At 31.4% G+C, this 14,509-nt stretch overlaps 2 protein-coding genes across 2 annotated transcripts; one reads left to right on the top strand and one right to left on the bottom strand.

The window, feature by feature from the left end:
* The first annotated feature begins 443 nt into the window (after nucleotides 1–443).
* Nucleotides 444–1,671, top strand: Pex10 (peroxisomal biogenesis factor 10). The gene has a single exon (XM_088193254.1). It carries the CDS (start codon nucleotides 599–601, stop codon nucleotides 1,427–1,429), a length of 831 nt encoding a protein of 276 aa, XP_088049380.1. The 5' UTR covers nucleotides 444–598; the 3' UTR covers nucleotides 1,430–1,671.
* A 1,409-nt stretch (nucleotides 1,672–3,080) lies between these two features.
* On the bottom strand, nucleotides 3,081–10,841 carry LOC148231672 (NAD(P)H oxidoreductase RTN4IP1, mitochondrial-like). Its single transcript, XM_088193247.1, has 12 exons — nucleotides 10,651–10,841; nucleotides 10,390–10,475; nucleotides 10,226–10,294; nucleotides 8,229–8,403; nucleotides 8,034–8,167; nucleotides 7,692–7,850; nucleotides 7,178–7,258; nucleotides 6,922–7,112; nucleotides 6,530–6,651; nucleotides 3,801–4,096; nucleotides 3,370–3,489; nucleotides 3,081–3,309 (listed from the first exon to the last, which is right to left on the bottom strand). The coding sequence occupies exons 2-12, from the start codon at nucleotides 10,447–10,449 to the stop codon at nucleotides 3,223–3,225; spliced, it is 1,494 nt and encodes a 497-aa protein (XP_088049373.1). The 5' UTR covers nucleotides 10,450–10,475; nucleotides 10,651–10,841; the 3' UTR covers nucleotides 3,081–3,222.
* Between the last annotated feature and the right edge of the window lie 3,668 nt (nucleotides 10,842–14,509).

The raw sequence follows: 14,509 nt of genomic DNA, 5'->3' as shown, positions 1-14,509 counted from the left end.
GAAAAGAATGTATATTTAAACTAATAAAAATTAATTTAAAAAACACCCGCTTCACAAGTTGAGCGGTGGTGTGTCAACACTGAGAACCGCCACAATATTATATATGTATATATTTAAGTTTTAATATGGCCAAAACTTGGCGGCACTCTGGTAGCACTGGCGTGACGGAGACATGCTAGTACCGAATCTGACTAACAATTTTGGTGCGAGCGAGATATTTTATAAAATATTTTTAAAATAAATAATTTTTTGCAATTTATATTCATAAATGTTATAATTTGTTGAATTCATATGACCGTCCTATATTTTAATTCTGACCGTATGCTATTTTTATTCTAATCATTTGCTATTTATTCTGACCTTGAATAATATAATTATAACCGAGATTTGATTTTTATTCAGACCCAAAGTTGATTTAAATTCTGAATATTTAATTTGTATCGATATAAATTTTACGCATGGCAGCACCAAAATGACTGCTGTCATATGTGAGCGCAAAGTTCATATATACCAGTGTTGCTAAGATCACACGATTCATATCTCAGCAATGATTTTGCTAGCTCTTAATTAATATTGTATATTTGACGTATATTTTATAATGTCGCTGCCAAGCTCTGGAGGAGCTGCGGTCTTGAGAGCCGCACAAAAAGACGAATACTTCATCAAAAGACTATCGGCGAATGCTTCCGAAGCTTTGAGGCTCTTCGGTAACAAAACATGGAACAAGTACTCCAAATATATCACAGACGCATCGTCAGTCGCTTACGGATATTTGACAACGATGAAAGATTTGCAAACCTTGGGTGAAGAATACACAGGAATCTTACAAGTGGACGACAGCTATGTTAAACTGCCACATAAAATATATCAATTGATATACATTTTAATGAACGCATTCGGAGAGACTTTTGTAAGGAGAGTTTTAAACAAATTAAGGAGTGATATTAAACACAATGAAGAACTACTACCGAGCGCTAAACAATTATTATTGAAGTTTATAACAATATTGATTTGGACCATACCGATCTTGAAAGATCTTCATCAGTCGTGGTTTTACATGGGTGGAAAGCATCACGAAATTTCTAAACGATTGATGGGGATTAATTACGTGAATGCGGTTCCAGGAGCTACTCTTTCTTCGAGTTTGTTAACGCCTTTGGGTATACCTTGTTTCTTGAGAGCGATATTAAACGCAGTGAGATCACCGCCATCTTTCGACGATTTAGATCTGAAAGGAGAGACAACGGAGACGTCCAATAATGAAAGTTCATGTCCCGGATGTCTGGATTCCAACTTGACGCCTTGCGCTTTACCGTGCGGTCATATTCTATGTAACAGTTGCGCAAGAGGCTCTTATGTGTGTTCTTTGTGTAGGGCGCCTTATCATCCTAACAGAACAGTTCCTTTACAAAATTTTAAATTTGCTTGATTAGAAGTATTTATATCTGAAAAACTTGTATGAGTACAAATGAGTTTGTCTTTTTTCATCTTGCTTCATTTTATTTTCATAATGAATGTAATTACTGATAATCTTTAACAGTCAAGTGCCTTTGAAATACCTCATTATATGAAGTACTGGAATAAAAATTTTGTCTGTAAAGATATTTCAATTTATAATATCGAAATCTACCGAATATTATTGTTTTTTGTTAATAAATATGTTATAAAACATTTTTGACTTTTATTTTTTTGAATCGCTGAAATTTTAAAATATCATGGCAGATAAGCATAAGCCAGCTATTGAAGTTGCAGAATAGATTTAAAGAAATGTAATTAAAAGGAGGAAGATTTAAATGAGCAATATATGAAATCAAATGCGCATTTATTGTAAGCATTTTATAAAATATATGTTCATTAAAATAAATAAACTGTGCATTAGCGCTGGTGTGGTTTTATTGAAAAAAGGTAATATTTTTTATTGAATAAAGATATATAAATTTAAATGTTTACTTCACTTTCTATTATATAAAAATTTTCTCTATGATTTTTTTAATGGTTGCTAATTTTAAAGTGCTTTAAAATTTATCTGATATATTAATAAAATCAGTTAGATTACAACTACGGCAGTTATTGTTATATTTATACAGTTAATAATAGTTAAATAGTGATTATTGCAATAAAACACTAAAAACTATGTGATATATCGTTTTATTTATAATATTATAAATTTGTAGAACCTATTAAATGAAATAATTATTAAAGAAAATGTATTCAAAGTATTGAATACATAATATAAAAAAATGTGTTAATAAATTAATAGCACCGTATACTTTTGTGTAACTAAAACAAATTAACAAATGTAGTAGTATAAATCTTTTGGTCGACATTTTTGACTTACAATTTATTCATCTAAACTTATTGTAGATTTGAGTCACATTAAGTACTTGTTTAAATGTGAAACGACACAAAGTGTGTGTATTAATGTTTAAAAAATATACACACGTGTTATGAATAACCCTTTTATTCCATTATCAATAACACAACAAGTTTTAATTATGGTAATTAGGTCATTTCATTTCTGATAAACAACACACATGATATAAGTGTTGGAAAAATAGAATATTCAAACTATCTTTCAACAGATTAGGTTCAGCCGAACTTAAAAAAGACATACCTATTTCTTTATATACTGTTAACATCTGAGCCTAATCCATTCAAAGATAAACTTATGAACTTTTCATCTGTCCGTCACTATATAAAATTAGGAACGAAAATGCTAAAAAATATACACATTCCAAAAATAATTATATTTTTATTTTTTACATAATTTGAGATATATGTCACAAAACTTTTTTATTACTGATGATACATACTTCCATTTGCTGGTCCAAAATTTCTAGTTTTTAATAATTGATGCTGTGTATATTTTCAACAACAAAAAAACAGTCTATAAAAATATCTACCATATTTTCTACATTATTAATATCTAACAAGTATAGAATTATGTACAAAAAATAACAATAAGTTAACATAATGTCAAACCAAAAATGCCACTACTAATCTATACAAAAATGACTAAATTAACATAATAAATATAGTAATATATTATTTGTATATATATGTACATATATAATAATTAATATATGGCATTCGATTTATTCAAGACGTATTTTTTAACAGTACAATTTAAAGCACATATTAAATTGGAATCTTACAGATCAATTCTTTACTATGTTATTAAATTGAACACATATTTTTTTGTAATTTAGATAATTAATCATATCATGAAATACGAATTATTGTGCATCCTATAGCGTTCATGCCGCAAGAGTGAGCAAGGGCAAGTTCGAAATCTTTTAAAGGATAAACCTAAAGAAAGAGATTATTAATAATAAAAATATTTAAATAAAGATTATGTTTATTCAATACCTTATCAACGACGGTTTGAAGAGTGCCATTCTCTACGTAGTTAGCCAATACATCTAAAACTTCCGCGTCCATCGCTACAGGAAGCAAAAAATCAATATCGGAATACATCCCACGAAGCCACTGAAAAATTTACATTTATTTAGTGTTATACTTTGTTTGAAAATATAAATTATAAATAATATTTGATACGCATAGGGAATCTGTGTCGAGACAACCCAAGAATTTATTCTAGGAATATTTGCTGTCTCGAGTCCCGGGAATTAAAAAAAAAAATTAATTGAAAAATCGAGTAATGTAAAAACCATAAAAACCAAAACAACGTATACCATAAAAAAGTACTAGGGTTTCAAAAAGGGTATGAAATGACACCTAATATATATATGTTAAAAAAATATGGTTTTGAATTATCCCATTCATATTATTATACTTACTGATATAGTTCTTCTTAGGAACAGATACGATCTGTAGAACGTACACAGGATAAATCCAACTCTATCGGTGTTCAAATCTCTGGGTCTCATATCGGCGAGTACTCCTAACGGACATAACAGCTTTTTCAACATGAACATCTGTATAACTTTCGGTGCTCTGCATATTAAAATCACATCCCATGGATCTCGTGCGGCCAAATCCAACACCATTGCTTCACACAAAGCTAAGTTAGCATCTTGACCGTTGTTTGTGCCGTTATCATCACACCAATCCACTATCACAACATCTTGGGCGCCTGAAAGAAAAAATATTCATTTATATATTGTAAATCTACTGAAACGTGACACATGACAAGCGTTAGCCCAATGCATTACAATGGGATAAACACAATCAACAACTACTAAGTAAGTAGTGAGATACAGATCATAAGCAAAGTCTGTAAATCACAGCTTACATTTAATAGACCAATAAAACAAATGGTTCTGAATAAAATTCGGTTAGAACACTAAGGGACACCACCGAACAATGTAAATTATCATATATAAAATTATATTTCAGTCTTCCATGGATTAAAATTATTATGTTTATAGGTTTGTCACTCTTTAAGAATAATTTAGGATACTTAAATTATACTCGCAACAAAGCTCATTAACGGTCCCTCACATGGAAGTAAGCAGCGGCAATAAAAATAATTATCTCAAAGTATAAACATTGATTCATGATAGCAGCACAAAACGCTTCAGTTTTTGCAGGTAGATACAACAGAACATGTCGTTAAACATCAGAAGTCGTAAAAGGTAGTCACTACCCGTCCCATGGATTACCAGCAGCGGACAAAGCGGGTAGATACTACTCGACCCATTGGAAGTATTAAGTAACTTGAAAAAAAGTTAGCAAGACCATTAGAAGAACCGAAGTTTCTTAACTTGCGATGAAGTCGCTCATGACAAACTTAGTCGGTATAGACTACATCGACCTGAATTTTAGAATCGAGAGATTTTGTAACTGCTTTCGAAAGACAAGAGGTTAGTGATCGTAGAACGATGCGGACCAAATCCGTGTTGTTGATCAACTAGCACTTGCCGACAGTGATTGTAGATATATCTGTGAAGAATTTTATCAAACAATCTAGCAGGTACCAAAAGAACAGTAACCTATTTTGTGAATCGGGATGTACATATCCAAAAATCAGGAAACTATGATTCGAAAATATATCGAAGAGGAGCAAGGAGATCTACCTGACAGTCCTTCAATATAAAGTCAGGAATGAACTAGATGATTTGAACTTCTTAAACCGGTACTTCATGTCTAAAATGGCAATTTCGTTTAGACTACAAATTAAATGGTCAGAAGTTTAATCAACTTTGTGTCAGAATAAAAATCAAATCTTGGTCAGAATTTTATATTATTATTCAGAATAAAAATAGCAAAAGGTCAGAATAAACATATATGATGATCAGAATTAAAATAATAAATAGTCATAATTATATAATTCAGGGTCAGAATAAATATAAAATGGTTAGAATAAAAATAGCATACGGTCAGAATAAAAATATAGGACAATCAGAATTAAAATAATGAATGGTCATAATTATATTATTCAAAGTCAGAATAAATACCAAATGGTTAGAATAAAAATAGCATACGGTTAGGTGGGAGTGAGCGAGCGTTGGTCAAAACATTGAATACCCCATGAATAACTCTCATCTATTTAATTGTATGTAGGACGCAAAGGTATTCAGAGCGATGAATGATGCGGGAATAACAACAAAACAGCTGCGGAGCTTAGCTTGTTGTGTTGACATCTGACAATGTTGCGAGCCCAACCAAACAAGTTGACCCTAAAACATCTTGATAATGATAATAAACTGCCGACATGCGAATGACAGATCGACCAGTTGTACCAATTTTTGACATTAGAGCAATAACATAACTATATGCTTACACTATTGCAAACTAAAAAAAATAATTCTTACCATTTAATATAAATTCTGTTCAGTTCAATTTAAATTTTAGCCATTAATTATAAATTCCGACCGATTAACATAAATTCTGAGCATCTAATATTTATTCTGGCCGTTTAAATGCTTTTAATATAAATTATGACTACAACCGTATTAAAATTCTGACTCGAAAAATACGAGTCTTTCATTTATAATAATAATCATATGAATTTTTTATATACCTAAAGATAAAGGCAATTTATTTGTTATGAAAAAAGTGTAAGGGTCCTATTTATATACGTATTTATTTAGGTTTATTATGGCTAAAACTTGGCGGCACTCGAGTAGCACTGGCGTAATGGACACACTTTCTATTGACGACTCTGGTGGGCTCGCACGCCGGTGCGGGACCCGCGCACCATTCACTGTATATTTATATAAATAATATGTAATTTCAATAAAAATACTACTGCATTGGCTCAATCTGTGTGTAATTGCCACCCGTCACCTCCCGTCGCTAAAGACCAATAAGTAATTTATAAACTGTTTCTTGCATTTCATTTTTATCATATAAGCAAATCATTCTGTCATTGGACTGCTCACGGATATACAGTCCAGTGAATCTGTTTAAAAGCAGTCAATAAAAAGAATACATATTGTACTATCGCAACTATTCGAACAAGCCACTTTTTCATTGCATTGTTGTGATATATACATTGGAAAACAATATTAAATAATTTTAATAAGCAAATTGCTGTTATTATAAGATCAATATAATTAAGTACCTAATGCAGAGACTAGATTTTGAGCACGTCGATCACAAACGGCTGTATTAATAGCTCCCCAGCTCTTTAGCAATTGCAGCATCACACATCCAGCACCGATTCCGGCTCCAATGATTAAAACTCTAAAAATATCTTATGTATAAATTTCAGAGTTTCGCCTTCAAACATATTACAACAATTATATATTTTATTTACATAATTTATATATAGTATCAATTTTATTCATAAAAAATTTTTATCAGGCAATAACAGAAAAATAGTAATATTACATATGAAATCAGCGCGAAATTCTAAATTTAACTATAGAATAGGTAAGATGTTAAATTATAATAATGCATTGTTTATAAATCGCTGTAAATAAAATTTATTAAGTATATTTATTTGGTGCATACCGTTTATTTGTGCACATTTGCTCGTTCAGACCTGTCGAATTGAGATAATGAAGGGCCAATGACCCGCAGTGAGGCAGAGATGCTGCGGCTTGTGGAAGTAAAGCTTGAGGACTCCGGCTGATTCGCCGGGCCGGAGCTGTGATGTACTCTTGAGCTCCGCCACCCTCCCATTCGGCTAAAGCTCCCCAAACCTAAAGGAAATGTAATGAATCAAAATAAAATCATATAAAGATATACATATAAAAATACTAAGTACTTCATCTCCAATCTCCAGTTGAGAAACAGCCGTTCCCATCTCGGTTATCACGCCTGAAAACGATCGTCCTAAAGTAACGTCCTGAAATTATTAAAAAAAATAGTATAATACGTATCGATAGCAAGACATAAAATTTTATGTAAAAGGCCACAGAATAATATACACATATTTTAAAGCAGAAGTTGACCAATCTCTAAAGTACTGCAAGGAGCTAATCTTGATACTGCTTATTCTTTATATAGAAGACATACAGTACTATATATTGGACTCAACTTTTTTGATCTACACGGAATCATCCGCATTCAACATTGCCGCCCGATACTGACACGTGAATTATATCTGTATATTGGTATAATTATTTTGTACAATAAAAATATATATCAAACAGATCTTCCAGTATCTATTTGACTGAATAAGTCACACCGTTCATGAATCAATTCTATGTATAGAAAACTCTCAGTTAATTTGAACTACTTTTATATACACTCCGTTAAAACTAGTTAATGATATTTACCATATTTCTGGGACGAATCATACTTCTTAGATTTCTCCCCCGACCTCTCAATATATCTCTATCTAACGGTTGAATTGAAAAGGAATGAATTTTGACTACAACGTCAGTGCTGTGTGTAATGTCGGATCCAAATGCGTCTTCGACCATAACTGCTGATCCCTAGGACATAATTAAAATTATTAAATATATAAATACTATCATTAACACATACACCATAGATTAAAAAGACAACTGAATGAAAGTTTATGGTGTAGCTTATCTGAAACTTCATATTTGAATAACAAAAAATTGTGTAAAGATAATTTTACTAAGAATTTCAGATATTATAAGAATTTTTATTACATCTTTTAGCGAATGGAGCGCTTTACAATGTGGAACGGCAAGGACTCGAGCTCTCCAGTGCCACCCAATCGTGATGCCAAATACTGAACCGCAAACAACACCGCTCACAAAGATAAACATGGTGTGTCTCCACACTGAAACATACATATTGAGTACACCTATACTATAATATATTAGTTTACGTTTTAGACTTACTTCGATCAGCAAAGAGTGCATTTAATCGTCTGATTACGTCGGCTAGTGACGGTAAATCATCTATGCCGACCCGGCGCCATGCCCCCTGGGCGCTTTCTATTGCGCGAGCGCTTGTGATTCTCACCGTTTCCGCGAGTCTTTCCCAAGCCTCTATCATCTCTGGATTGTTCCATGTCTGTAATTTTTTATAAATTTATTTTAATATGAGTATATATACCAAATTGCAATTAAATTCATGGCTTAATTATAGTCTATAAGATCAAAGATTTACAAGAATTGTATGCAAAATTTTGATTATAACCTAAAATTTGGAATGCTAATTGATTTTATCTATCTGAGAAAATATTTGGACTTTTTGTATAAAAAGTGAATCAGTTGTATTATTTGGATCTCTAGACAAATACCAACATCTTAAGTCTTTATTGTATATAATCAACGATGACGCATAATCGACCAAATGCCAAGTAGCATTAGTTGCTGACGGAAAATTGAAATTGCCAATAATGATTATATTTTTACGACCTACCTTCGGTGAGGTAACTAAATTAATATAAAAAAATTGTACACTATAACACTCACTTTTATAGGTGCAAAATATAGTATACGAATATAAACAGCAAATATCTTCTTCGACATTTTTACCCAAAGGTTCTCTATAGTAGTTTTGAAGGGCACAATGCCATACCATGCACAATGATAGATAGTTTTGCATTAAAAACAACAAAGATTTCAATCATGTTACTTCACAGAGAAGTATGTCGGCTACCAATGAGTTCACGTTTAAATCAATTTTATGATCTCAATCATATATTTTTTTGAAAACAATGAAGATTCATTACAATAAAACAGTAAAAAAAATATTTTTTAAATTTAATGATACGAATTTGATCAATGTGTTTTGTGACAATTGGATTGTAACGAAACTAGTCTCGTACAAACGAAATTTAAGTCATGAAGAATTATACCAGTTTCTGAATCTTTCTGTCTTGAACATTCAGAGGCACTCTATATTGATTTGGGCTTCAAACCCGTTCTCTGAAGAATCAAAATTGCAATTAAAAGAGGTATTTTATGAAAAGGTAAAATTTTAAATTTTCAAATACGGGTACCAAGAGTTTTGGTTGCAATAGTAGATATCCACACTTTATCCAGTTGAGGCAATATAAAATTTGATTCCTGTCATCATATTTAGGCAAACGTAAATTTAGTCTTTTAACCTTTCCTTTACTGTGCCAAATAAATCCATGCGTTACTGTGCTGTGTAGTCAATACGCATGCAAATATTAGTGATTTAAAACCGGAATATTCATAAATATCGCTTTAATTATTTATAGTTGAGGTCACCATGTAATAATTAGTAAAATTGAATTGCTGCAAATAAAAAAAATCATTAGCTGAACAGCGCAAACATACAGATTTGAACATAAGACCGATAGATACTGGTCTGCACCCGCACCAGGTCCGATTTGTGAGTTATTATTATTATTTTATTCAATGCGTAAAAATAATAGAGGAATACTTAAAACCTCAACCCAGTATTTATTATAATTTTATAGATATTTAAATTATTAGAAGCAATGTGTACTAATTACACATCACAGATAAGGTTAACTAAAAATAAATTAATGTAGACAAACTGTTAGTAGATCATTCTTATAAAAAATATTTTTAATTGGAATGATTTGGTTAATATTAATTACTAAGTGAGCAATCTAGTGTTTGCGTTTAATTTTTTTTTTTTATAAATATATTTTCCATTGCACTTTTACATCATTACAAAAATTATGTTTTTAAATTTACCTCAGGTGTTCATATTTTGTGTAATGAAACTGTTTTGTGACTGACATTTTCGTTTTAATTTATGATAGTGTTCCTTTTTCAATCTTAATTTGAAATTTGAAGTCGTTAATCTCAAAATATGCTTTTGTTGAGTTCGCCATTAATATTTTCAAAGTCTCATATGTTTACGTAGTTAGATCTTCATATAAATTATTAACCTGAACTAAAAACTCTTGTATCTTAGCGACAAACTGTTTGGCCTGATGCGCTCCGGATATCACTTGTAACTAAAAAGCAAAATTAAATTAGAATCATGATTTTATTAAATAGAAAAATATTTGTCGTTAAAAAGTATATAATGTAAATAAATGAACAGGATCACCTGCAAGAGTTCCAATCGTTCAGTGGCTCTGAAAACGAGCTCGTCGAGTCCAGAAGCCATGTGGGGCAAAGCACTGATTTGTCCTCCTGCAACAGAAACACCGACGACGGGCAACAATGTAATTTTGCCAATTTTTATTGCACACCTCCATGGCTCAAGCCAAGATTCGTACGAGTGTCAGTGTATGGTCGCCAAAATAGAAAGTAGGACCCTTGACCCTTGACGCAAGACCAAATGTTACACAACTGGTTGGGTAATTACCTTCTTCTTGTCAAAATGGAGGCATCGTTCATTTATCGGAAGGTTACGAGTCTTTAGATTAGCTGCTTCTTTATCATCGTAGTGAGGTTGGAGCAGTGGAATCAATCGGGAGACTGTCACCGGGATTTTATATCAAAACATAACCTATGAGAGGATGAAAGCCGATCAGCTGGAAAAGTGTTGCCATATCGAAAAAATATTACGTAAACTTGAACGTCACCTCTAGCTTACAAAATTAAAAAGTTATGTTTTTAACTCTCACACACTCATGCTATACCGCTTTGCCAGAGATTTTTGCAAGAGAAATATGGGTGAGTATACCCCCTTTTCTCTCGCACGGATTCGCTTATACGTGTGCGAGCGAGATACACAAGTGCATGTGACAGAGCGAGAGAGCTAGGGCAAGATGCCTTACGCTCTGATTCGCTTTGACACACGCATCAGATGGCGTTTCAATCGTGCGTCAATATTACGAGTTACGTCAAAGCGCGGAATATTCGTGCGCTTCTCAATTATTTTTAAAGTATATTTAATATTTTACTTCGTTAAATAATATTAATATAAACTATCTTTATCTTAAATAATATTTATAGCGATGGCCGAAAGATATAATGATTCTGACAAATCGGATCTCGAATTTGAAGGTGTAGACCAAGAGTGGGGAGCCTGCGGCCTTTTGGCAGCTTTTTTTTATAAATACAAATATATTTCCATATATTTCAATATATTTCCTTTGATCAAAGAATTATGCGCAATCTTTTGGAAAAAGAGCATAATCAACCCATGATATGTTCTCAAAGTTTCTGGTACTGATTTTGAGGTCATCAATTGAAATTTCTTGAATGCGGTCTTTTTTGTTTGAAACTAACTTAATGCGACCTTCCAACGTGAAAATGTCCCCACCCCTGGTGTAGAGTGTAGAATTTCTCTAGAATAACAAAGACTTGACTGAAATGTTCGAATCAGAATCAGAAGAAGATTATTGCAATTACAAAGTAAGTACTTTTCACATTTACATTTGAAATTATTATTTATTATAAAACCAGTGATAACAAATTTTCATTATTTATAGTTCATATCAAATATATAAAATTCATCGGAGTGTAATGAAAACACGGAAGTGTCCAAGAGGCAATGAAATTGGTCCGCCAATATCCTTATGTGTCATTCGCCAGAGTTGTTTTGAATCAACATTATATAAGATGTGAGACTTAGTCACAGAAGGGGCAGACGGAGGAAAACGCGACAGACTTGATAAGATATGCACCAGGATCGTTCAGCAAGCTGACAATAATTCAACTCGACTCTCCAACGAAGACTCCGGCTTCAAAGATTTGCCATTTCAAATCCACCGCCTGGTAGCGTCATCTATATTACTCTACATATGAGGTAACTTCTGTATGTTTATTAAATAAACTGGTACAAACATTTCCGGCGTCCATTTTTGGACTACTGCAATAAAAAAATTACAAATATTAATTAAATCAAAAAAATTGTCATTTTTATGATTTAATATTTTTATATAGCATTTTAACTATATAATATAAATAGATTGCGTTTTAAATAAAATTAAAGCAGAATATTGCAATGCAGTGAATTTCAATTACTTTTCTATGATTTATTTCATAATTCAATTTATTTATGATTTATATCGTGGTAACTACATTATAATGTATTTTATAGTCTTTGCTAGTTTTTAAATAATGTTAATTTTTACATAAAAGTAACTATTAAATTATTTTATAAATTACAAATATATAATATATAATACAGTCTTAAATATATGTTTTCCAGCTATTTATTAAATTTAGAAAAAATAAATTATAAGCTTTATGCAACTATAATATGTATAACAGTAAAGTGTAATTGTGTGACATAACATCTGCGATTTATTGCAAAACATTGAACAACCTATGATATTACTTTTATTACATGATACGTTTCAGCAAATGATTCTATCTTAAGCATTTATTTGTGAATTAACCCTTTATGTTGAACATTTACAAAGCATAAAAATTAATATTAAAAATAAATCAAGTTGATTATATTGTAATATAATCAACTTGATTTATTTAACAAATAGTAGAAAATGTATTTTTTGTTTAAAAATAGTTATGAAAACAATTAAAATGAAACGAGAATAGTATATAATAGATTCAATTATTACTATTATTTTTGATATATTTTATACTATCAAAGTATACCCCAACAATCATTTTATGGTTGACACATATATAAGAAATATAAGTTTATAATTTTACCTTATTCAACCAAAGCAGCTGGTATTGTATCAATCATGAAGTTTATAATCCTAATCATATTAATCTACAATCTTCCAAGCGGATATACTAACTTATCATTAATGATTCACGACAAAAGCTTTACAATAGAACAGCTTTTTGTCAACAATATTGTTCAGCATAGGCTAAACAATAAATATGTGATCATAATGTACATAACAAACAATGAAAACGAGGAAGACAATTTTATTTTTACCAAAGATTTAACTGTTCCCATAAGGCAACCCGTTTATATTGTAACTAGTGTTGATAACTATAATAAAATAGCTGGGAAAAACTCCATTGTGGGAAACCATGATGTGATGATAATTTGCGATATACACAGTATTGATAGTGAACTCGAGATTAAATCATTATCAGACAAACAAATACTGTTTATCGTTTATAAGGAATCTACTAAGATGCATTTCATTCAATCAGCTAAAACCATAACTGTAACTAGTTATCCAGAAGCAGTAACACGCTCTGAAATGATCAACTATTATTGCACACGAGCGACTTTAAAGGAATTCATTTTATTTAGAGAAAGTTTACAACTAACTCGTACGATATATGCAACGCCCAAAACAAATGTGAGCAGTTGTTCAGTAGGTTTACTATTTTATTTGTACAACAACTTTAAAGGGAATTGGTTTCAACGATTGGACTTCATAAAAAGACACTACGTGTACAGAGTTATTAAAGAAGCTGGAAATATGTTAGGGTTTGCTCCCAAGATAGTAACATACAACCAAGACATCGAAGGATACGCTATCGAAGACAATCATCACGAGTTATTGACTGAGTATTTGATCAGAAATAGAAAGTTGTTTAATAAATATTATTTCAAAGTACATCATTGGCTTGCTAGCGATATTTTTATACAATCTACCTTGAATACTGGAAGATTCGTCTACATAACAGACGCTAGGGTAGTTTGGTTGGTAATTAATCACAACCAAACCAAAGATATTTTTAAAGTTATAATATTTTTTAGCTTTATAAGTACTGCAGTTGTATTTGCATGCATCGTGGAAATTATAAAAAGAATTTTCAAAATTAAAACAAACTCAATATCCAACGTGTCGCTCCTAGCTTGGTCGATCTTTCTATCCGTATCGGTAGCTAATCAACCTAAAATGTTCTTCAATCGAGTCATATTCCTATCTTGGATCATAGCATCTTCCACTATAACGCTGTGCTATTATTGTTCTTCTTTAACGGCGCTAACTTCTCCGTTGTTAAAAAAAATAGCTAATCAAGACGAATTAATTCATTCAAATATTCTATTGATCACATATTCAGAAGATTATGCAGATGTCGCATTCGAAAACATGAGAAAATCCGGCCACGAACCTAAGTATACTTCATTTTTTGGACACGGAGAGGACAAGCAAGATAATGTCTCGTTTTTAGAACATGTTAAAAATACTGTAGCATACAAGAAACCTGTAGCAATTTTGATCGATTATGACTTATCGTGTATGATGATTGATAATTTGCAGGATGACGACTTTTACTATCTGCCAGAAACGGTCAGTTTATATCCGGTACAATTTTATTCCAAATTTAAAGACACG

Source organism: Plectrocnemia conspersa, unplaced genomic scaffold, assembly GCF_051122295.1.
Source record: "Plectrocnemia conspersa isolate PC_06_02 unplaced genomic scaffold, ASM5112229v1 ptg000009l, whole genome shotgun sequence".
In the NCBI taxonomy this organism is placed as follows: domain Eukaryota; kingdom Metazoa; phylum Arthropoda; class Insecta; order Trichoptera; family Polycentropodidae; genus Plectrocnemia; species Plectrocnemia conspersa.
Note: the sequence above shows the minus strand (reverse complement) of the source record. Positions and strands in the feature narration are given on the sequence as shown.

What these genes read in the sequence shown, in the direction of transcription:
- Pex10 (XM_088193254.1), top strand. Translation starts at nt 599, where the DNA reads ATGTCGCTGCCAAGCTCTGGAGGAGCTGCGGTCTTGAGAGCCGCACAA.
- LOC148231672 (XM_088193247.1), bottom strand. Translation starts at nt 10,449, where the DNA reads ATGGCTTCTGGACTCGACGAGCTCGTTTTCAGAGCCACTGAACGATTG. An exon ending in CGCTCCATTCGCTAAAAGAT is followed by an intron (nt 7,851 to 8,033) that starts GTAATAAAAATT and finishes ATTATGTCCTAG; the next exon opens with GGATCAGCAGTTATGGTCGA. An exon ending in AACTGGAGATTGGAGATGAA is followed by an intron (nt 7,113 to 7,177) that starts GTACTTAGTATT and finishes CATTTCCTTTAG; the next exon opens with GTTTGGGGAGCTTTAGCCGA.